The following is a 22,476-nucleotide window of genomic DNA, read 5'->3' on the forward strand; positions in this document are numbered from 1 at the left end:
TCTGCCATCTGGGAATCACAACAAGTCCGCTTTCCAACACACTTGCTTCGTTGGAAATGATCTGAAGAGGTTCTTCAAACAACCACGCAACATACTGGGGAAGGCATGTACTTTGGACAGATCTATTGCCTTTGGTTCTCATATTTGGCACCAAAAAGAAGAAACTGGATTCCTTGTTCCGCTTGTCAGGCAATGTGCAACATTAAAATGTCTGCATGTGTGCATTGTTTTCTCATCTGACATCAGACAAACCCTTACTTTATTCTGCCCCTCTATCTCTCAGACACACTCTCATACGGAAGTTTCAACTCAACAGAGCGTGAGTATGTTTGAGTTTGAGCAAGGTGTTGAAATTTCACCAAAGCCTGGGTGAAATGGAATTGTCACTCTAAAGTATGCCGGGATCACATTATTATGCTTTGATACAGTGTTGGTAAGTTTAGCTAACGTAGTCACATGCACAGATATGTTCAGACACACAAAAAACACACAGAGAGAAACACACCCAAAACTGAATTTCCCTGTGTGCCGAAGTATGAAGAGGTAAGCATTATGCAGCTTCAGTTTCTCTCTGGCACACAGAATTAGCTGAGGTTAATGTCTGCACCTCAGCTTAGAAAGTGTGTGTGTAGAGGAGCACAGCGGGTTGACCATTTTCTCCTCTTCTGTAACTTCATTAAAGAAATATAAAATGGCAGGCCATTAGGGCAAACGCATTCAGCAGCCTTTTATTGAGAGATGCTTTTAGAAAAATCTAATTCTCCACAAATTGTATGGCACTCCAACACTCCACACACACACACACACATTTCTCTAATCTGCTCTGTGAGCTCAGTGAGGGCTGCAAGAGGAGATGGGTGGCACTGCGTTTCCACTGTGATAAAGTGGTGCCTCAAACATGGCCGTCTGTTCGCCCTGCCCTCTTATTAAACAGAAAGAAAGAGAATGAGAAAGCAAGAGGCCAACAGAGATCACAAAACAGACACATTTGAACTTCACATTCATTTTTCCTTTCTTCCACCTCTCCTCTAACAGCCTCGATGTTCCTCTCTCTTCACAATGTGTGCTTCCATCTCTCTCCTCTGTTTGAGTTATTAGGGATGAGAGGAAGTTTCTCTGTGTGGTTATTAGTATTGATCTGAGCGCCGTTCAACAGTTTCCTGCTGATTTCCTTTCGCCATCCCTCCTTTTCTTACTTTATATCCTTTAATAGCCCCCACCCCCACCCATCCTTCTTAGCTCTGCAGCTGCTCTACAGTGAGGTTTCAGCATAGTTCTCTGTCTGCTATGTTCGACTGATTTACTGGATATGGTGGCCTTAATACTGCTACACACACTCATGCACATACGACAAAGTGACCACAGAAAAAATACATTTACATTCAAGCTCAGGCCTGAGCATTTTATTGACCAATAAAGCCACACACACACACACACACACACACACACACACACACAAAACACGCGCAAAACACACACATCTATTATTGAAGCGATTACTATTTACTAAGACTCTCCTCAAATTGAGGCATATAACACTCTGCCCGGTTTGCTGCTTCTGAGTCTGTTGTTTGCAGACTTACAGTAAACAGAATGACATTTCAAGGATTGACAGATAAAAGGCAATAAATCAGCTAATTGCCTTCTAATTTAGTTACATGAAACAATGTCAGCTTTAATCAGACTTTCTGGAACTACAAACACCAATCCATTTAAACACACACACACACACACACAAATTCACTCACTCTATTCTATGCCCCAAAAGCCCAGTGTGTGCAACTACAGTAATATATAGATGCACTGGTGTAGAGCTCATGATCAGTGTCTTTTTATTATTAATGGAGCATTTAAATAACACAGGTGGAGGCATGTGTATTATTCATAGTATTATTGTCAGTTCTCCCCCCACACAGTGTATACTACCAACATCATCCATCATGATCACACACAGACAAGTGTGCCCATATGTCAGTCATGTCAAGATCACGCACACACTAGGAAATAAATGAACAACCAGATAAGATAATATCACTTGTGTGGTGTGTTTGTGTGGTCACTGAATTATCTGTTTTCCTCCTTTTTGCCACTGGTAAACATCTGACACAGTCTACTGTGGATAATAGTCACTAAACACTATCAATTTTATCCCTATTCACCATTTTAGATTGTAACTTTAACATCAACCTTTAGCTGTAACCTTAATCCTGCCACCAATCCAATATATTGTTAGCTTTAGCACATTTAGTGGCATTGGCATATCCTTCCTCTGTGACCATATCTATTAGTTTTGGCGAATAGAGCAGCCATCTGTAATGAAACACACTACATATTTCCTAATGGCTTGTGGAAGGGCTGTAAACAATGTCAAAAGTAAACCAAAACAGCTCATCAAAATAAAAATAAAATGAAAGAAAACCATCATCACGGTCTCGGCTGAAAGCAGCAGTAGTTAACAAAGCTATTTGTAAAAAGAAAAGTGGAGCAGGAGGCCGGTTCCAGGGGGAAATCATTTTGCCAGGTACGTTATCAACAGTTCAACTTGGCCTGTCCTCAGTTGAGAAGGAACACAGGGAGTGTCTCTCCCAAGGTTTGTGCTGTTCAGTGACCAGGAGGACACAGTTTAAAAAAAAGTACAACTTATAAATAGAGGGCAGTTTCTGACGGACAGAAGCAAGGACAGTCACTCTAATAGAACACACTGACACAGTCACAAAACCAGACGGGGACTTTACAGAAGAGGGCTAAACACAGGCTGTTTCCGAATACTTATATTAATAGAATGGATATTTTGTATTTTGTAGTTGGTTCAATGTCGGTTCAGTCAGGGAAAAAATAAGTGAAATAGAGGCCTAAAGTGTAATTTCATTTTGCTTTTAAACTGAGGCCTAAAACTTTGCCACTGTTTTTGCCGAGGTCATATAAAGATTTTTTAAAGATAGTTTTGTAATTCTGCACTTCTTAAGTATTTTAAATCTATTGTAATTTTTTTTAAATGTATCTATATATTTATGTATACATTGTCTTATTTTCTGTTTAATTGGTTTTGTATGTTCATGCTTTTTATGTTTTATATAAAACACTTTGAATGGACTTTGTTTATTAAATGTGATATAAAGATAAACATGCCTTGCCTTGCCTTACATTTTGTGCACAATAGGAAAGGTTGAAGAGATATGTGAGGAGTCTTTGGCCATGTGAGGAGTCTTTGGCCATGACTTTACCAATCTACAAGTCACACCATAATACAAAATGACCAGTGATTTAAGTGAAATCCAAGTGTGGAGCTGATGGGGCCTAAAACATCTGAACTGCCCTATCATTCTGTGTTCCCTTAGCACAACCTGGTCAAAGGACATTTTCTGATGAATGTGACAGAAAACAAGGTGGAAGGAGAAGAGCAGTTTTGAAAATGTACATTTAATTTTCATTCCATGATAAATCTGAATAAGAAAACAAACAAAAAATTCCTTAGTTGCTAAAAGGGTCCCTTGCACTTGGATGTGAAAGTCAAATCATTACATTACTTTACATTATGTTCCTATGTATTACATTGTGCATATTGCATTCTAGTTCCTGTACGCTTAGTATTCAGTAAAATATAGAACGTAATATCAAAACAGAAACAGCAACAGACACACACAAAGCTCATTTACAAACATACAAACACAAATGCACTATATATGTGGCTCATCACTGTGAATATACAGTGACACAAACACCCTAACCAAGATCTAACTGGCTGCTATATTTAGAAAATGTGAACTGGGACAAGGAATCTGAACATTTCTGCTACAATTTTTTGCAGTCTGTGGAAAAGGAATTGTCATGCTCCACGGCAGCAACAATCTGGATTGATGACAATCCTGTATAACAGCCTCTTGTGTTCACTTTAGCCTACCAAAGCAAAATACTGAGTTACATATCTGTCTCTCACTTGTACTTGTTTCCTCTCTCTCCCTCCCCCTCTCTGTGAATATGAATGATATTCGGTTGCACATTAATCCACCCTGGATATTAATTACGGTCTCCATTAATATTTAATAAATACTTCCCAGGTGGGCTTGCTGCTGAGTGAACTGAGAGCCTTATCAAATATTAGGCCTTTAATTGGCCTTTCACTCCAATGAATGGCTTTTTAATTAGCGTGCAGTTATCATCCCTCCACCAACCACAGGGCAAGGCTGATCAGCACACGCAGATGTGCCAGTTTTGCTGAGTGAGGGCATCTTAATGACCTGAGGTAGGCCATTCGTTGCATAATACTCCATTCCCGTAGCCAAGGGAGGAATAGTGCAATCTGTGGGTTGCAGGCCACAGCCAGACACTAAGTGATTGTCTGGTTATAGCATGGAGATCTATAGGAATGGCAAGGGTACAGTTTTTCAGTAAATATGTGTGGGTGCAGAGGTAAACACATACTCACATGCCAAGGAAAATGTAACTGCTACAAAGAAGACCAATACAATTTCACTTTTTTATTCACTTTTTCAAATTTAACCAGCCAGAACCACTGTGATACATGAACATGTTCTACATTTATGTATTTGCTTAGTTACTCATTCATTGTCTTTACTACTGAGTTTCTGGAACAAATACGCATGCACTGATTAGAAACTAGGGGACCACACTGGACTGATTTTCAGCCCTGGCCCCTGAGCTTGCATCTTCAACACATCACACATCAATGTGCAACTCTGTTTTCCCTTATTTGGTTTCCTTATTCATTAATTGATTATTCATATATAAATATATTCAAGGGTGTGCCAGCAACCCAAGGTAAGATTAGGACCTGGTTTAAAGAATGTATAACCCAACTAAAGCAAATTCATTGGTTATTTTAGAGGATTTTCAGCCATTCTGAGAAACAATTTCTGGAACAAACACTTATAAAACTTACATTTACAGATATGGAATTTTGTCACAATATACCAGCAATCAGCGAATTGGTCTAAAAATATCTGCATCAGCATCTGTCATCAAAATTCAATAATGCCATAAAGTGAGGGCGTTCAAAATAAATATGGAGACAATGATGAATAAAATACTCCAAAATATCTGATTATAAAAAATATATTATATATTTTTTCCAACTTTAATCCGTCTCTTTTTTCCCCCAAGGTTTTCAAGCAAAGCTTTTTTCTATTGAATCAGTTAGGAGACTTCCTCCTGCTGGGGATGTTGGGTGTGACACAACACTCAAATGTGAATCACTGCAATATCTGGACTGCCACCAATTATTATATGCACAAATACACATATTCACACCAGTATGCAGTGAAAACACAGCAGGAGAGAGTGAGGGCTGTCACAAACTTAAAATCAGAGAGACAGGAACACCACCTCCAAGCTTTTGATGTACACACAACACAAACACTACAGCATACACACTCACACATATGTAAATCACTCAAAGTCATCTCCCCTGTTTCCTAGTGCTTTAATTAGCTTTGCTAGAGCAGGATTTGTTAAAAAGCACAAGGGAAAAACTCACCCAGCATATGTTAAGTGGACTTCTTTAACCTAGTCAAATTTGCTGTTTTCCGGAACTAATGGGGATATTAGCATGTAGTAAGTGCAACAGAAATGATTGTGTGCAGGTTATGGTGGTAGCTGACTGGAAAGAATGAGAGACAATTTGCTTGGTTATATAATTTTTATGACAGAAAAGAAAGTAACTGCCTGGGGTTTGAGTTTGTCACAAACAGCCCTGTTTTCCTGTATTGATCAGATCAATAAAGTTCCAGGGATTCTTTCAGTTGATGATGAACACTGAGGATAATATAAGCCTTGAAAACTACTGATATATTCACTTGATGGAACAAGACAAAATATAGCTGAAGGCAATGCAAGCAGTTGGTTCAATAATAATTCCTTTCTATTCTCTGTATTTCCCCATTTGCCTGCAAAAGGTTTTTATGAGAACATGAAGTCTACAAATAAAACCAATACTTCTGTGAACTTATTCATTGGAGCCCAAAAAATATTACCAATTCAAATAAGTAGGTAGATGTAGATGAGTGCTTTTGTTTGTGTAGTGCATGCAGTACGTAACTGGAAAAACTAAACCTTGTTTGCTTTTGTTCTCTGTATCCGACCTCAGAAAATCATTAATCATAAGCAAGCTAAATAGCGTGCAAGTAAATTCAGCCACAAGTACACACACGCACACACACACACACACACACACACACACACAATACCACAATACTAATCTATGTTCACACTTTTAAATAACCAGCAAGCATAAATAGATAATACAACCTCAAACACTTGAGTATTTTGTCATATTTCCATTACTCTTGAGCTTTGAATAGGGGCACAGGCAGGTGGCAGTGAATTCTTAAAATATGATGACAAATCAGTTGCAAGTGCATCTGCACTTCAAGAGTGTCAGCAAACCTCGTACTACCAATCTATGGACATTTCTAAGACTGCCGAATACAGTGATTAACTAAACGCCAGAAGGAACAACTTGGAAATGTTTCTTGTGACAGATGAAACTGCTGATATTGCCTTACTGTGACTAATATCAAGCATGCATAACAACCATTCACAATATGCAATACAGATTAACAGGATCATGTTTGTGATGCAATGAGTGGTGAACCTGTTAGGAAACCACAGAGAAAGACTGGATTATATAGACATAGGTTGTTATCTGGGAATTCTGTAAAAATGATGATGTCCCCATTGACTTGAGTAACAATTATTTAATAAATCTCTTTAGAAACTCAACAGCAGTGGGAAGACATTCTGGACAGCTTTTCCTTGTAAGTTTAAACCAGGCCGGCATTGTCATTATTGTTCATGTTGCTGCAAATCCACAAGGACCCTAAATGCATTAGAAGATAGAACATGTGAGTCAATGTTCAGTCGTTGTCACAACAGAGGCCCTCGCTTGGATCAAAAGGTTAGGTGTGATGTACTTGGAAAGCACTACACTTTTAGATTCAGACCTCAGAAGGTCTAGGGTCACTCCAGTTCCCACACAGAGGGAACATAATTTAGGACAGTCCTAACCAGACCTAAAAGCCAGCACAGTGTGGGTCCATTTTGCCTCTGGGTTTCTTGCGGGAGCTCAGGATGTATTTACATGCGTCGTGTCATGTCTAAAAACAGAGATGCTTTTGGGGTGAGGCAGGTCTGAGCTTTATGGCTGAAATTATCCAAAAGGAGTGAGGGGTTCAAATAATACTTTAGAATGATAACAGCTCCCTCTAGGGGTCGACTCACACTGCAGTAAACACACATCAATTTGCTCTCTCCCATCTTTAGCTCACTTTGTTCCTTTGCATTTGATGTGATGATGCAGATTTGAATGGTTGCTGAATCCTGTAAACAGTGTCTCGACACATCTCTGACGGGTGACTTCATTGAATTACAGCAGGTATAACGTGCTGACATCATCTGACAATTTCCTCTCCCCAAGTCCAGTGACTTCAACTGTGATGATCTCACAGTCTCCTGCTTAAAAACACACACACACACACACACACACACACACACACACACACACACACACACACACACACACACACACACACACACACACACACACACACACACACACACACTTTCTCCTGCATTCATCCAATTTCTCCAGCAGCTCCTCCGTGGCTTTAATGCAGTCTGAGAATGTGTCAGTCAGACTCACTGTCTTTTCCATTCATTAGACTTAAAGGGAGGAAAATGCCTTTATATTTGCCATTTTTCAGTTTCCTCTCTAAAGGAAGGGTGCTGAGGAGCACACACACTTAAATTATGTACACTTCTACCGCGCTGATGGACCAGTCAATTACATTACGGGCTCAACCTATAAGTCCTCCGCAAACTGTCTCCTTCCCATAATGAATAACAGCTTCATATATGCTTAATTTGAAAGAATGCATATGACATGCTGAATGATAATGGATGGTTATCCTGCCTTTATACCATATTACAACTTTCTTTCCTCTAAAAGTAAGGATAATATCATCTCAGATAGCATTATTAAGGCGCTCTGAGTTGAGCCTTACTGAAATCTCTTTTTCTACTTTTCTGTAGGACTACTTTGCTCTTATTCTTCTGTCATAATACTAAATTTAGCTTCTTTTTGCAAGAAACTGAAGCTTTCCACCTACAGTATGTTTCCACTCTACTGTAAACAGCTGCTTCCCTTTGCCCCTCTCTCTTCCTCCCTGTCTCTGTTCTGCTGCCCTGCTCCCATGCTCTTTCATCCTTTCACTCTGGTCTTTCATATATAATGCATGTTAAACAAACAGACATGTCAGAGTCACTCAAATGCATGGCTGTCCCATCGCTGCTGCTCCATTCACCCTGAGAGTGGGGGGGTCACCTCTCTAAGGCCACTGTGTGCCAGCTGAACTACAGTCAGCTATAGCAAATAAAAAATTCTACATGGGAGAGTCTATTCATACAAAAAGGTGAAGCCTCTTTCATCATATAAAACCATACCAGTTCTGAGGGAGGAGCTTTCATGTAGAATCCTTGCAAATGTCGGAAATATAACAAAGGAGTTGTGTCTGAAGCTATTTGTAAAGTGGATGCTTATTCAAAGGAGAAAAGTCTATTTTATGAAGAATTTCACCACCTCTTTCTTGTAAAGGAGTTCCATTTTAGTGCACAATTGTTTCTTTGTATCCACACAAAAGTCCATACTTGTGTATTGTGAAAGCAAATGTAGACCCAACTTCATTTTCTCCGTTGCGGTTCAGAGTGCTAAAGACTGTCGGTAAGAGCGATTTCCCCCGTCTGTTACTTTACATGTAAATTTAATTTATCGTTAGGCGTGGAGGAGATAAGCTGCTGCACCGGCTTACTCTTGAATTGTATACATGCATAAATAAACACACACACACACACACACACACACACACACACTTCTACAAAATCCCAATTTTCCAGGTGCAGAGGTCTGTAGAATGGAGTCAAAGCCACTCATAAGGAAACTACATTATTCTCCATCAGCACAGTGGAGTGTCCAAGCTATTATACCATCCACCACTAGCATGCACATACAAATGGAGTTTACCACTTGATAGAGAACGCGATGGGGCCTGAAAAGCAGAAGAGTATGAGTGGGATCCTGCTCGATCAGCGGCAGAGTAGGTTCATTTTCATATTCCATACAGAACATGCTCCACTTGTGTTGCAGTGATTTAATGCAAAATGACTGAGTGCACATTTCACAGGCACATTATACAGCATTTGGAGTTGAAAGCTCACCAGTGTGTCAACATGTGCATATTTTCTTAGATCAGTAGATCACTGTGTAAGTCTTCACAATGTATCTTCTCAAGATCAAGTCTGAACATAATGCAAATTTATAGCATAATAAAGTCATCATAAGTACATTACGGTAGATGAATTGTCTCATACAGCAGTCTCACCTGGGTGGTAAGAATAAACAATAAGAATAAAGGATGGTTCTCTCCACTCTTTCCTCCCACTGTATGCAGAGAGAAAACTGGATTTATTCAGACAGCTAATACAAACAGTGATTCAGAGTGTATACTGTGTGTGGATGAAATGGGCTCGAGAGGCTTTTCCTCTCACACAAAGCAAATATCTGTCCAGGAATAAGATATTGATTTGTCATTTCCCAGAGAAACTGAGTAAACAGGCTAAGCAGACGTGTGACCGGTGGCGGCTGATAATTGTTGTTCGGTAACAGTCAGAGGCCTGGGGAGGAAATGATTCACTAAACTACATCATTCACATGGCCGTGCATGTACCTGTAAACACACACACACATCTTCTGTTTGGTATTCATTCAGTGAATCTTTTCTGCTCAAATAAAACTATCAAATACTTATTTCCATGTCTACAGCATTCCACTTCCACTGTTTAAACAACAACACGTTTCTCGGTGTTGACATGAATGTTTGAGCTTCTCGAGGCCCAGAAGACAAGAAGCCATTTAGTTTACAGTTTAACAATTTAAATGAATAACAACAACAGTCAGTGTTTGTCTCCTGGATATGTGTTCATTTCAGCAAAACAGCATTACACATAGCATTATTCTCTTCTTTTCTTCATTTATATATATATTTTTTTTCAGGCGTAGTACAAGTAGTAGTAACATATCTATAATACAATTTCATTTTATATTGCATTATAATATTTATATCACTATGTAACAATATTATATTGCTACTATATTGTTATTATTGTACTTTTATATCAACATATTATTTGATAGCTTTTTTTAATCTCACTCATAATTCCTTCAATCTCTTATTTTCTTTTCTTATTTGTTTCATTCAAATAGTTTTTTATCTGCTTTCTAAGCTCATAGCCTGTCTCTGTTCTGCCATGTGAATCAATAAAGTCTTATCTTTATTTAAACATTGTGTTATTACAGTTTTACCTTGAATAAAAGCCCCCTGAGTGCTTCCCTCACTACTAGTGCAATGTGTAATCAATTCCACCAGGTGTCACCAAATCCTCACAGCCTTGGCAGATGACTGCAGTTAAATCCTCCAGCCACTGGATGGAAGCACACAGAAAAGAAATGCTGGAAAGAAGTTTTTCCACTGCAATGTAATGCATGGCATTAGGATGCAGTCTGTCGAAAATAGACAAAGAAGATAAAGCAGCGGGAATAAAAGGAGCATGGTGCATGTGATCATGTAAACAGAAGAAAATGTTTTCAGTCTGTCTGCAAACAGCTGTTTTTGTTTGATCGTGTGTTTTTCTAATACTCCAGCTGTTACAATAAATGGTAAGAGAGGCTTATGGGTAACACAGTAAAAGCCGTACTTGCCTTAAGAGAGTGTGAGGCGCATCTGGAGCTGAACGACAACAGATGCTGTGCACGCTGAATGGTAGCCGACAGGAAACCAGGAAGTCCAGACTTGTATTGTAACCTTATATTCTTCTTATATACTGTCTATGCATATAATACATATATTGAGCATTGGACTGCTGACACATACAGTACATATTGTTTTAATGTAGTTTTAGAATGTAAATAATATTGTGTTAAAATAAAACAAATTTTGAGCTCTTTAACATATAAACATTATTTTGAATTAAGTTTTTCCCCCTTAGAATATTATATTGTATATATAAATACGCCCATTTTAGCTCTTGTTGATTTGCTGAAGATTGATAGTCAACATCAGTCGTTACTTGAACGTAAATAGATAATTATGTATTTATAACACTTGAAATTCTTCATGACCAAAGCTACCTACTTTCACAAACAATCGGTAATTGTGCTAGTAGAGACAGTTAGCCTACTTGCAACAAGATATTAATATAGGTTATATTTTGACAGACTGGCTGCTTATTGGTCATTAACAAATCACTGGAGAGGACTTGTAGTGGCTTTGGAAGTGTAACTCAAATAGTGAATGTTCCAGCAGTACAACTGAGTTTTGTTGAACTGTCACAATGTATTCAAAAATTGTTTTTGCAATTATTTCAGATTTCATGTGTGCTTCCATTAAAAGAATGCCTAATCAGTTTATTTCTCATTTAAATGATACTCAGTCATGGCTGTGGAACCAGCAGCAGTAATCCAGCTACTCAGAAGCCAGAAGATCAAGCTGATAGACATTCTCAGTGCCGATGCCGATTTTGTCCTGCAGCATGCAGACTCTCGCTGTTTGCTGTCTGCTCACGGCTACCAGCAGGTGAAAGCTTGCCGTGTTCCTAGTGAGAAGGTGACAGACCTGCTGGATCACATCATCCAGAGAGGTCCTGAAGCAGCACGGGGTCTGCTGGAACTTCTGAACGACCAGGCCCTGCAGGAAACCTTCCCAAGGCTTTGCTTCATTAAGGATCTGCCAGTCAACACACTGTCTTCAGGTAGGACAAAGTCTTTTAAGTATGGTCAGCAATCGCATTGTGAAATACTGTTAGATTTCCATGTGAAATATAAACGTTTTCTCTATTTACAATGAAAAGGCGAAACATCAAGAAAGAGAGAAACAGCTCCTGACTTGCAAGAGACCATTCCATCCAAAAAGATCTACACCAAAGGTGGGTCACACTACACTCAAAGCTTTTTCCCTTTAAAACATTGTAGAGACCTTCACCTACTGTACCTGCCTCTGTATCATTGCACAGGCTCTCGCTTAGTGAAGGAGAAGCAGCTGATGACCGTGGCTCGTACCATTGGCAGATCTTGGAGGGAGATTGGCAGACTGGCTCTGGACATCCCCTCCGTAAAGCTGGAACAGATTGCAGAGGACCATTCGCTCCATGTAGAGCGAGTGTTTGCCATGCTGCGCTACTGGAGCACCTGCCAGAGGGAAAAAGCCACTGCTGCTCACCTGCACTTGCTGCTCAGTCAGGAAGACTGGGCGCTGCCACCTGAAAGCATCGACTCTCTGTTGGAGACTGACTGAGGCCGTCACTCTCTGGTACTTGCTGGGACTGAAACCCTGTTTTTACTCAGAATGAGTGTGTTTCTCATCATATAGACTGTCATTCCATATCAGGAAAAAACAATACTTGAAGACTTTAGTATGGAATGACCCCACAGTTCCATTTAGTACCACTGAGGCCTTTTGTTCAAGGTTCTTTATATAGCCTATGTTTACAATCTATTTATATTTTTGTCATCCAGATTGTCCATACTCTAATTTTACTATGTTGGTCTATTCTATCTATTCAATTCAATTCAATTTTATTTATAGTATCAAATCATAACGAGTTATCTCGAGACACTTTACAGATAGAGTAGGTCTAGACCACACTCTAAAATTTTCAAAGCCCCAACAATTCCAGTAATTCCCCCAAGAACAAGCAGTGGCTGTTGCGACAGTGGCGAGGAAAAACTCCCTTTTAGGAAGAAACCTCGCCAGACCCAGGCTCTTGGTAGGCAGTGTCTGACGGGGCCAGTTGAGTGGGAGATGAACAGTGGCAATAATAGTCATAATAAAGATAATAGAACAGTGACTACAACGGTAGTTGTCATAGCAGGGCACAGCAGTGCGTGGGTGGATGCTGCAGGACGCAGCCGGACACAGCAGGGCATCGCAGCGCGTAGCAGGATCCAGATCTTGGTGACACGGAAATATTCTGGGCAAAAAAAGAAACAAATGGACCCCAGGGAGTAAACTCCCCCGAGCTAGGTTAGTAACAAGCATTTCTGGGACAAGGATGCACACTAAAGAAAACAATGAAAAGAGAGAGCAGCTCATTGTGTCATAGGAAGGAAGGAATTTCCCCGGCAGTCTAGAATTATAACAGTATAACTAAGAGAGGCATGTTAAGGAGTGGAGCCTGGTCGGGCAAGAACTCTCCCCAACCGGATTGGGCTGTACTGGCCTGCTTCCCTCTACTCTCAATATATTATTAATTATATGATAGGGGTGCTGTGTCTGCAGCTATACACCCTGCCCCGCCGGTCTAGGCGTACGCTGCAACTCCTCACTCCAATAAGCTATCTAAGGATAGAGGGTGTTGTATGCCGTACAGATTGTAAAGCCCCTTAAGATATTGGGCTAAGGTCAAGGATCAACTTATACTACTTTTCTATGACGGATAATATAAAAACTGAGATTTGTAAGACGTAATGTCCCTTAACCACTGTGTGACTGTGGGTAGACAGAGCAGCGTCCTTCCATTTTAGCAGTATCGCACGCCTGGCCAGGAGAGAAGCAAAGGACAGAGTGCAACATTTAGATGGAGTCAGGCGCACATCATCCTAGTGTAAAAGAGGGCCCCCAAAGGGTTAGGCTTTAGAATAATGTTAAGGACTTTAGATAGCATTTAAAAAGACCTCCCTACAGATTTTTTCCAGACTAGGGCAAGTCCAGAGCATGTGGATAAAGGAGGCTTCACTTATTTTACATTTGTCACAGCAGGGGTTCACCTCGGGATAGCATCAAGATAATTTGGATTTAGATATAAGGGCCCTGTGCATGACTTTAAACTACCGTAGATGATGACAGGCACAAAAGGATGTGGCCTTAAATGTGGTGATGGGTCTGCTTCCTGAACCAAAACTGGGAGCTGGTTTCACAGGATAGGAGCTTGGTAGCTGAAGGCTCTGGCTCTCATTCCTCTTTTGAGATAGGAACCACCAGTAACTGCATCCTGGGAGAGCAGTGTTCTAGTGGAGTAATACAGTTTTCTGTCACGGAACAACAGTGGACCCAAAAGCACAACTGAGAGCAGAGAGTAAAAGGTAATGGAGCTTTATTGTACAGAGTAGGCTACAATCCAGGTGAAGGTTACAAAATCGGTAGGCAAAAGACGTGGTCAAAAATACAAGCTAGAGGTTTGCAAAATGGGGAAAGAAACACTAGGGATAACGCTGGAGAGTGAGACACACAAGGTACTACAACAATCTGGCAGCTAATGAATGACACAAGGTGAGTATGTATATGCACTGGGACAGGGGAAGACGATTACACACAGGTGACACACATTAAGGAAGGGAGGGTAATCACATAGGCAGGAAGGTAGACAAAGACGGGAAGACAAGTGACCTGAAACAGAGACAGACAGTAAGTTAACAAAATAAAACAGGAAATCAGGGAAACAAACAAAACATGAACTAAGAGCAGGAACTGGATGTGACAGTTTTTGAGCTCTTTAACCTTGCCTGACCATTCATAGATTTGTAGGTAAAGAGAAGGATTTTAAATTAAATTCTGTATTTACAGGGAGCCAGTGCAGAGAAGCTAATACGGGAGATATATGATCAATTTCTTGTCAGTACACGTGCCGCAGAATTCTAGATTAACTGGAGAGTTTTGAGGAATTTATTGGAGCAACCTTATAATAATAAGGAACAAGAATAGTTTAGCCTCGAAGTAACAAATGCATGAGCTAGTTTTTCTGCATCTTTTTAAAGACAGGATTTATTTTTTTGCAATATTACGCAGGTGAAAAAAGACACTAATTTCTCGTGTACAGATGATTACAGACAAAACAGTTATGCTGACATGCTATTGCTCTACATATTTTGGTCTTTTAAATTAAATGTACCTTACATCTTGATGTGACTTTTGAGATATCAACTCTTGACATCATGCAAAGGAGGATAGATAAGCAGTGCTACAACCAAATTTGGTTGTAGCTATAGCTACCGATAGTATAAAGGCTATAGTCCCGACCCAACTCATTAGCAAACAAGCGATTGAAGTTTGCGGTAAAATGCAGCTGGGTTGTCAAGGTCTAAACACTATAGCAGTAGTTGTGAATCAAATAAACTTATTATAAATAATGTTATGTCATTTTTTTTACTCTTACACTGAAAAATGCACGTATTGAGGAAGAGGACCAGCCTGAAGCGGAGGTATCAGTCTGAAACAGAGCTGAACAGTCCGACCACTGTAATTAGTTATGTTATTCATTTGTTTACAATATTTTCAGGCTTCAACAGTGCTGCTCAAGCATAAAGACAGGGTCAGTGATTTATTTCTAATCTGCGGGAAACACTGATACAAAAGAAGTGGGGAAGAGTAAATCATGTCTACGTGTGTTGACTCAGCAGAGATAACATTAACTGAGAAAAGTTGATCTACAGGAGAATAAATATTTTAAAGAAGATAAAGACATTTCCATCATAAGTTGATGCAGAAAAGGGTAGAAATACAATAGGTGCTTAAAATTGACCAGAATGCAGGAAATAAAGTAGGCTATTTAATGCTCAAAATGTCCATACCTACCAAAACCTGAATGCATTTGGGTTGCCAGGCCAGCTTTCATTTGGCCAATTTTTTGTGCCATATAGGGTTTTGAACCGTCAACCTTTGGGCTTCTAACCTCTGGGCTACTAACCGCCCACCTATTTTTTTTACCAGCCTATATGCTATAAAACATATTAACAGACAAACCCAGCCCTGGCCACAACTACACTGAATAAACTCATCACAGTTGCTGGCTGCCTCTAAGAGTTTTCTTCTCTGTAAAATTCTATAAGTCTGATACTTTTGAAAATAAAGTTGTAGGCTAAACAGGTTGAGATCATTGAGAATCATTTAATGAAATGCACAATACCTTGTTTAATTCGTGAGAAAATCAGCGGTTGTTGTACCGCTAAGCGTGGGTTGGCAACTCTATTTCAACATGTAGGCCTACTAATTATAATTTCAACATGTAATAGCCATCCAACTAAAGGCGTTTAACTTTTTTTTGCCAGAAGAGTGACTTGGAACCGTTCTTCTGCCGACACTCTATGGATTTTTCCATTATTTTCTCTCATCTCATGCAGGCTGCAATCACGTAGGCAGAAGTGCAAATGGAAAAACCCCAGTACAACGCAACCCCGGAGTTTTCAAACTAAAAGACATTGATTAACTTAACTGGGGCAAAGGTTCACTCCCTCCCACTTTAACTGTACCCCACTCTCACTTTGCTCTGCAGCCATTTTTCCGCGGTCTGCCTTGTTAGTGCAACCAATTAAAGAGGGGTCCAGATTCACCGGCTTTTCAAAACCGTGGATATGGCAAACATGTTACCATTCTCATGTAAGTACAGTGTGCAATATATGTATATGTTGTTTGTAACTCTTGCCTTTTGGAAGTGGTTGTTTGCGTTTAAATGCTCTAACTGTAAGCTTTTACTGCCTGTAGGCCTACTGTGTGTTACATTGAGCCGGGCTATTAATGCCGGGCTATTTAAGGCAGTGCTTTAAATAGCACATTTACAGTTACACAGTTACAGACTTGTGTTGTGTTGTTCTGATGTTCTTGTTTTTTTTAATAACTTGTTTCTAAATGTTAAACGTCTGCCCCCTGAGTGTTAACGGCACCGCTGCGCTCTGAAACCCATTGTTTCCAATGGCTGCGCCGCGCCACGACGGCGTTTTGGTTTTGCTCGACACAGCGGCAGCCTGCCCAAAGTTAAACCTGGCTCAACGTTTGGGCGCAACGCGCTGTAGATGTGCGCTGAACCCTGCGGCAAGGACTATTGGAATGACTATTATCCTGGGCGAAATAATAATAATAATAATAGGCCTTCCGACCAAAAAAGGTTTGAAACCAGACGAAACGCCTTCGTGGCGCCACGCAAGCCATTGGAAACAATGGGTTTCAGAGCGCAGCGGTGGCATTTACTTGTTTTGAGTGTTTGATTGATTATAGACTGTAAAAGCAAATTTCCTCTATGACAATAAAACATGAATCTGAACAACAGCAAACGGGCTGGAACCAGTCACAAACGGCTTGGAACCAGCTACAAATGGGAAGGAAGCAGCTAAACCCCATGACCTGAGTGAGCCTTGTGTTGACAACTCAGAGGGGCAACTCTTCTTGAATGAAGCCTTCAAGATTATAGTGGAGGAGGTGCTCAGCAAGGGCACGGATGTCAAGCAAAAGGTATCAAGCCTGAAGTCGCAATGGTGTCACATTACAGTGAGTTCTCAGCAAAACTCATTATCCATGTGCTTTTCTTGCAGGTTTGTGAGTGGAAAGAGCCGGAGCAGCTGGCTCTGCTGCTAGATCTGGAGCTGAGGGCGACAGGAGAGCCACAGCACAAGCTCCTACAGAGAGTAAAAGATGTTGCCAAGTACAGCATCAAGACAAGTAAGACTGCCAAAGACAGTTGAGACATTTTAATAGATTGAACCTTTTTCTTTCATGATGAGACTTATCTCGTTTCTTTCAGGTCACCCACGTTTTTTTTAATCAGCTGTTTGCAGGAGTTGACTATCATGCCCTGGCAGGCCGATTCCTCACTGAGGCTCTCAACACAAACCTGTAAGAGTCAACATAATATTCATCTAAAGCATATATACACAACCTTATATAGGGGATGGATCTATCAGTCTCCAATGTCTTTATTAGTCATGTGCACACAGGGGCTTGGAGCCAGAGGGGCGATAATATTGATTGAATATTTATCTTTTATTGTTATCAGATTGAGCATCACTATCTACCAAAACAATATTGCTACACTTTAAAATATTTATTCAACATTTAAAAAAAAAAGAGTGACATATGCCTTTTTGGCACAAACATTTTCCCAATAGACTAATGCAGAATAGGAGCGTAAATGTATTTTTAAAAAATAAAGTTGATATACATGCAGTTATACTTATTAGTTTATGAAGATTTTATCAAAGAACAGCAGGTTCTTAAAGGTCCAGTGTGTAACCGTTCACAAACGTGTCCTTTTTCATGAATATTTACCACCACCATCAATTCCAAGTATTGCTATTGGCTTGAAATTTAACATTTGCATTTGCATGAACTGGGGTAGACGCTCCATATTCATGCGCCATCTTGAAATACGTTAATAAGCCAGCAAGGGACATACAGGACATGCTGCTCCGCCTTTCACGTTTTTGCTGTCACACGATAAACTCACAGGTGCTGCAAGTTTGAAGAAGGAAACATGGAGGACCACACATAGTCAAAATCCAAATTTCAGGGACCGGAGTCTTCTTCTTCGCCCAGAAAAAGAAAAAGGATATTAAAAAGAGCAAGAGACCGGCTTTTTGAAGTGTGAAGGCTAGCGTAGATGTAATACGTACTTTGAACTGCGTGGTGCGAGAGAGTTGATTGCAATATACGATCTCAACGCTAGATGGGAGAAATTCCTACACAGTGGACCTTTAACAGAAAAATCTGTATCAGTTGATCTCACTGAGAGCTTTAATTATTGTTATATTGCTGTTATAGAGTTATATTCATATTGGGTGATCATATGTTTTGTACATACAATCTTATCACAGATTTTGTATGTCAATTGCAGCTACACCTATGAAGTGGCCCCAGTGTTTGTGCTGATGGAGCTCGAGGTTCTGAGAGGGCTGCGGCAGCTGGTTGGCTGGACCGAAGGGGATGGTCTTTTCTGTCCTGGAGGTTCCATCTCTAACATGTACGCCATAAACCTTGCACGCTACCAACTCTTCCCAGAGGTCAAGAGCCAGGGGCTGTGGGGTCTCCCACGACTTACCATCTTTACATCGCTAGAGGTCAGGAATGGCTATTAAACACTGCATGTCTGAGGGGATGATGATGTATCAAATGTATTTATTGAAGATTACACTGTAGTGTATGTTTTGTCTCTACATAAATATGATTGTTTTTCCAGAGCCATTACTCTGTGAAGAAAGGGGCTGCCTTTCTGGGCATTGGGACAGACAATATCATCTTGGTGAAAGTGGATGATGGGTAATGTATTTTTCATAATAAAAGCAAAAGCCATTGATAATAAATGAGCCCATCACTTTTCATAATCAATGAATTGCTTAAAGGTTAAAAAGGCCAAAAACTGGTTCCATCTCATCAAATGTGAGGATTTACAGCTTTCCTCTATTTTATATCATTGTAAAATGAACATCTTTTGGACTGTTGATCAGATAGAATACATACACACACACACATTTTCCTAGACAATTATCAAAAGATCTATCGTGAAAATAATTGTTAGTTGCAGCCGTATTATGAATCTCAGGGTTCTATATAGTCAAAATTATACCTTTTTATATGCTCTCTTGTGTGCTTCAGAGGCCGCATGATTCCAGAGGACCTGGAGGAAAAGATAAAGCTGGCAAAATCTCAGGTAAATTCACTGGCGTGTAGTAAGCACTCAGATATATCAAATATAGCATGTTGTGGTTTTAGGGTCACTTGTATTGGTTTTAACAATGATTATCCACGAGGTATAACTAATCATAAAACTTGTTGTATATCCTGCGAAGCAGAAAGCAACAAGTGCAAGAAAGCTTTGTTCACTTTTAGTTTGTCTCTACCAGGGTGCTGTACCTTTGCTTGTCAGCTGCACAGCAGGGACCACAGTGCAGGGTGCGTTTGACCCACTGGACCACATAGCTGATGTCTGTGAGAAACACAAGCTCTGGATGCATGTAGACGTGAGTCCTCCTGTAGAAGCCAAATCTATGTGTGTTGACAAGCTTCTATTGTATTTGTTCAAATTTAAGAACATGCAGAGTTTTGTCTGATCTGTCATGTGTTTCAGGCTGCCTGGGGAGGGAGTGTGCTCTTTTCCAAACAACACAGACATTTGATGAAAGGGGTTGACAGGTATTAATATGCATGCCAGAAAAATACATTTTTCATTATGAGGATGGCAACATTTTGAGTAGAGCTACACAGTTGGACAGATATGGTCATATAAAAGATATAAACATTACATAGCTAATGGCGTGTTTTTTTTCTGTGTCTGTGACAAGAGCAAATTCAGTAGCCTGGAATCCACACAAGATGCTGACGGCTGGCCTGCAGTGTTCTGCCTTGCTGCTACAGGATACCACGGTTTGAGGCTACAGCATTATCTGATACACATATTGAAGGTTTATGTTTGAAATATCTTTAACAATCAATTATTTATGCTTTTCCTCAGAACTTGTTGAAGAAGTGCCACAGTGCTAACGCCACATACCTCTTCCAGCAAGACAAATTCTATGATGTGAATCTGGATCTTGGGGATAAGTCAGTACAGTGCAGCCGCAAGGTTGACTGTGTGAAGTTATGGTTGATGTGGAAAGCTGTTGGCTCCAGTGGCTTGGCCAATCGTGTAGACAAGGCTTTCATCCATGCAAGGTAGGCATGCAGCTGTAACACAACATGAGCCTGGCATAGGTTGAGTCAAGAAGTACATTCAAAATGATCTAATCTTTAAGAGGCCTAATTGAAAAGCACTGCTATTTATCTATTTCTGTTTTTGCATGTCAAAATAATTTACCCCTTTTTATTAGTGAGTTGGCTATTTAGATGTTGATTTTTCCTGAATGTAAACATCAAGGAAGAATGAACATTTTTTAAGGATACTTGTAGGCTACTTTTTGACATCTAATTCCCCCTATTTTCCTCATCTTGGCTAACCATTGATTCCTATCTAGTACAGCAGGAACATTATTATTATTATTAAAATCTTCTTTTTAATAAATACCACAGCATGAGAGGCAGTTGTTTTAGTTGTTTAGCTTATCCAGGCCAACAGAAAGTGAAAACATAACATCTCTCCTGGTAGGTATCTGGTGGAGCAGATGAAGAAAAGAGAAGGGTTTCATCTTTTGCGTGAGGTAAGTAAATATCCCAAGCATACTGAGAAAAATGGGTTGTTTTATCCTTGCAAAATCTTGAGTACCTGTGTGTTTGTTTCCATGTACAGCCGGAGTTTGTGAATGTATGCTTCTGGTTTATACCACCCAGTATAAGAGGGAAGGAAGAGAATAAAGATTACCAGGACAGACTGTCAAAAGTAAGTTTCTGTTTTACATCAGTGGACTGACTTAGATCCAACTTCTTAATTATTTGTACTGTGAATGCTTTGTCAAAAAACATGGAGGCCATCGTCTTTGAATATTTACCACTTCTGTGCAACACATCTGAATCAAACCGATAACTCTTTGTGTTTTTGTGTTTGGTAATAGGTAGCTCCAGTCATCAAGGAACGCATGATAAAAGAAGGCACCATGATGGTGGGCTACCAACCTTTGGGAAACAAGGTCAACTTTTTCCGCATGGTTGTTTTCTCTCCACTGCTGTCCCAGAAAGATATGGACTTCTTTCTTGACGAAATTGAAAGACTAGGAAAGGACTTGTGAACACAGAAAAACAACTTATAGGATGTACATATTGTCTATCTAAAATGAATGGTTGTGTACAAAGCCTTCATTTATAACATCAGAAATGATAACAAACAACTTGATTGTACCAACTCAAAGATGTGATTTGTTTAGACAGCTGTGATTCTATAACCATGGAACAAAATCTGAATGCATGAATAAATAAATAAACAAATAGAGGGTCTTTATTCTTTTGAAACATTTCCAATAAATTAAACAACCTTTGTGAAATCAGTCTGTCAGACACTTTTTTTAAAACCATTTTTTGCAACATTGGAGAATTACTACCCTATCATTTGTTGGGATGTATTCTTTTATATTTGACTTGTTTTGTTCTACAAAACCGTGATTTTCTCAAAGTGGGGTCCGTGGCACTCTTCATTCATTTAAATGATCATCACATACTGTACATTTTTTTATTACAAAAGGCTTCAGTTCAACAATGAAGGCTTAAGGTTATTTAAATTTGTAAATTTAAAATAGTTCATGGATTATGTTTTAATCTAACAAATTGTATATTTTAAATACTGTAATCAGAATCCACGTTATATTTAGACTATGTATGCACTAAAAGTAAAACACTTCACACTTCTCTGTGTGTGTATGTTCAGAAATGCACTTCAAATTAGCCCTTTTCTCTTGATTTGCCATTGATATTTTGTTTAGGCACAGTGTTGCAGGCAGCTAATTGAATTAATGTCAATTGCATTGTTTTATGGGTATTCTGTGTTGAGAACGTGCAAATAATTTTAATGTATTTCCAATACATTTCTCTCGTGTTTTTAAAAAGACTATAGAAATGTAAAAAAAAATATAGGTTACGTCAAATTATTCAAAGGGACATACATTTGGGATCCCTGGTATATTCTCCATCTTGTACATATTGTAAGAAGATGTGAGAACCTCTGATCTGGATAACATCAGAAAACAGTGAAAATGCCAAAACCTCAAAGATCGTCCATGAACTAAAT

The 22,476-nt window shown here is 39.5% G+C and overlaps 2 protein-coding genes across 3 annotated transcripts; both read left to right on the forward strand.

The window, feature by feature from the left end:
- The first annotated feature begins 10,594 nt into the window (after positions 1-10,594).
- zgc:174906 (uncharacterized) lies at positions 10,595-12,671 on the forward strand. Of its 2 annotated transcripts, none has more exons than XM_028583917.1 (4): positions 10,595-10,726; positions 11,490-11,817; positions 11,917-11,991; positions 12,079-12,671. In XM_028583917.1, exons 2-4 carry the CDS (start codon positions 11,502-11,504, stop codon positions 12,357-12,359), a joined length of 672 nt encoding a protein of 223 aa, XP_028439718.1. In that variant the 5' UTR covers positions 10,595-10,726; positions 11,490-11,501; the 3' UTR covers positions 12,360-12,671. The 2 variants fall into 2 exon arrangements, with proteins under 2 accessions (XP_028439718.1, XP_028439719.1); XM_028583918.1 differs by having other exon boundaries at positions 11,500-11,817.
- Positions 12,672-15,877: 3,206 nt separating this feature from the next.
- Positions 15,878-21,682, forward strand: csad (cysteine sulfinic acid decarboxylase). Its single transcript, XM_028583043.1, is given in 15 exon segments — positions 15,878-16,436; positions 17,104-17,285; positions 17,366-17,492; positions 17,575-17,585; positions 17,587-17,666; positions 18,664-18,886; positions 19,006-19,085; positions 19,422-19,476; positions 19,670-19,786; positions 19,894-19,958; positions 20,108-20,189; positions 20,278-20,477; positions 20,908-20,959; positions 21,049-21,138; positions 21,311-21,682. Coding segments are annotated over 15 exon segments (1,563 nt in total). The 5' UTR covers positions 15,878-16,411; the 3' UTR covers positions 21,485-21,682.
- The last annotated feature ends 794 nt before the right edge of the window (positions 21,683-22,476 follow it).

This window comes from Perca flavescens, chromosome 7 (genome assembly GCF_004354835.1).
Source record: "Perca flavescens isolate YP-PL-M2 chromosome 7, PFLA_1.0, whole genome shotgun sequence".
NCBI lineage: Eukaryota > Metazoa > Chordata > Actinopteri > Perciformes > Percidae > Perca > Perca flavescens.

Bases quoted from the DNA above. Each gene is read 5' to 3' on its own strand.
- zgc:174906 (XM_028583917.1), top strand. From the start codon at position 11,502: ATGGCTGTGGAACCAGCAGCAGTAATCCAGCTACTCAGAAGCCAGAAG. The intron at 11,818-11,916 runs GTAGGACAAAGT...TACAATGAAAAG, and splicing joins AGTCAACACACTGTCTTCAG to GCGAAACATCAAGAAAGAGA. The intron at 11,992-12,078 runs GTGGGTCACACT...ATCATTGCACAG, and splicing joins CAAAAAGATCTACACCAAAG to GCTCTCGCTTAGTGAAGGAG.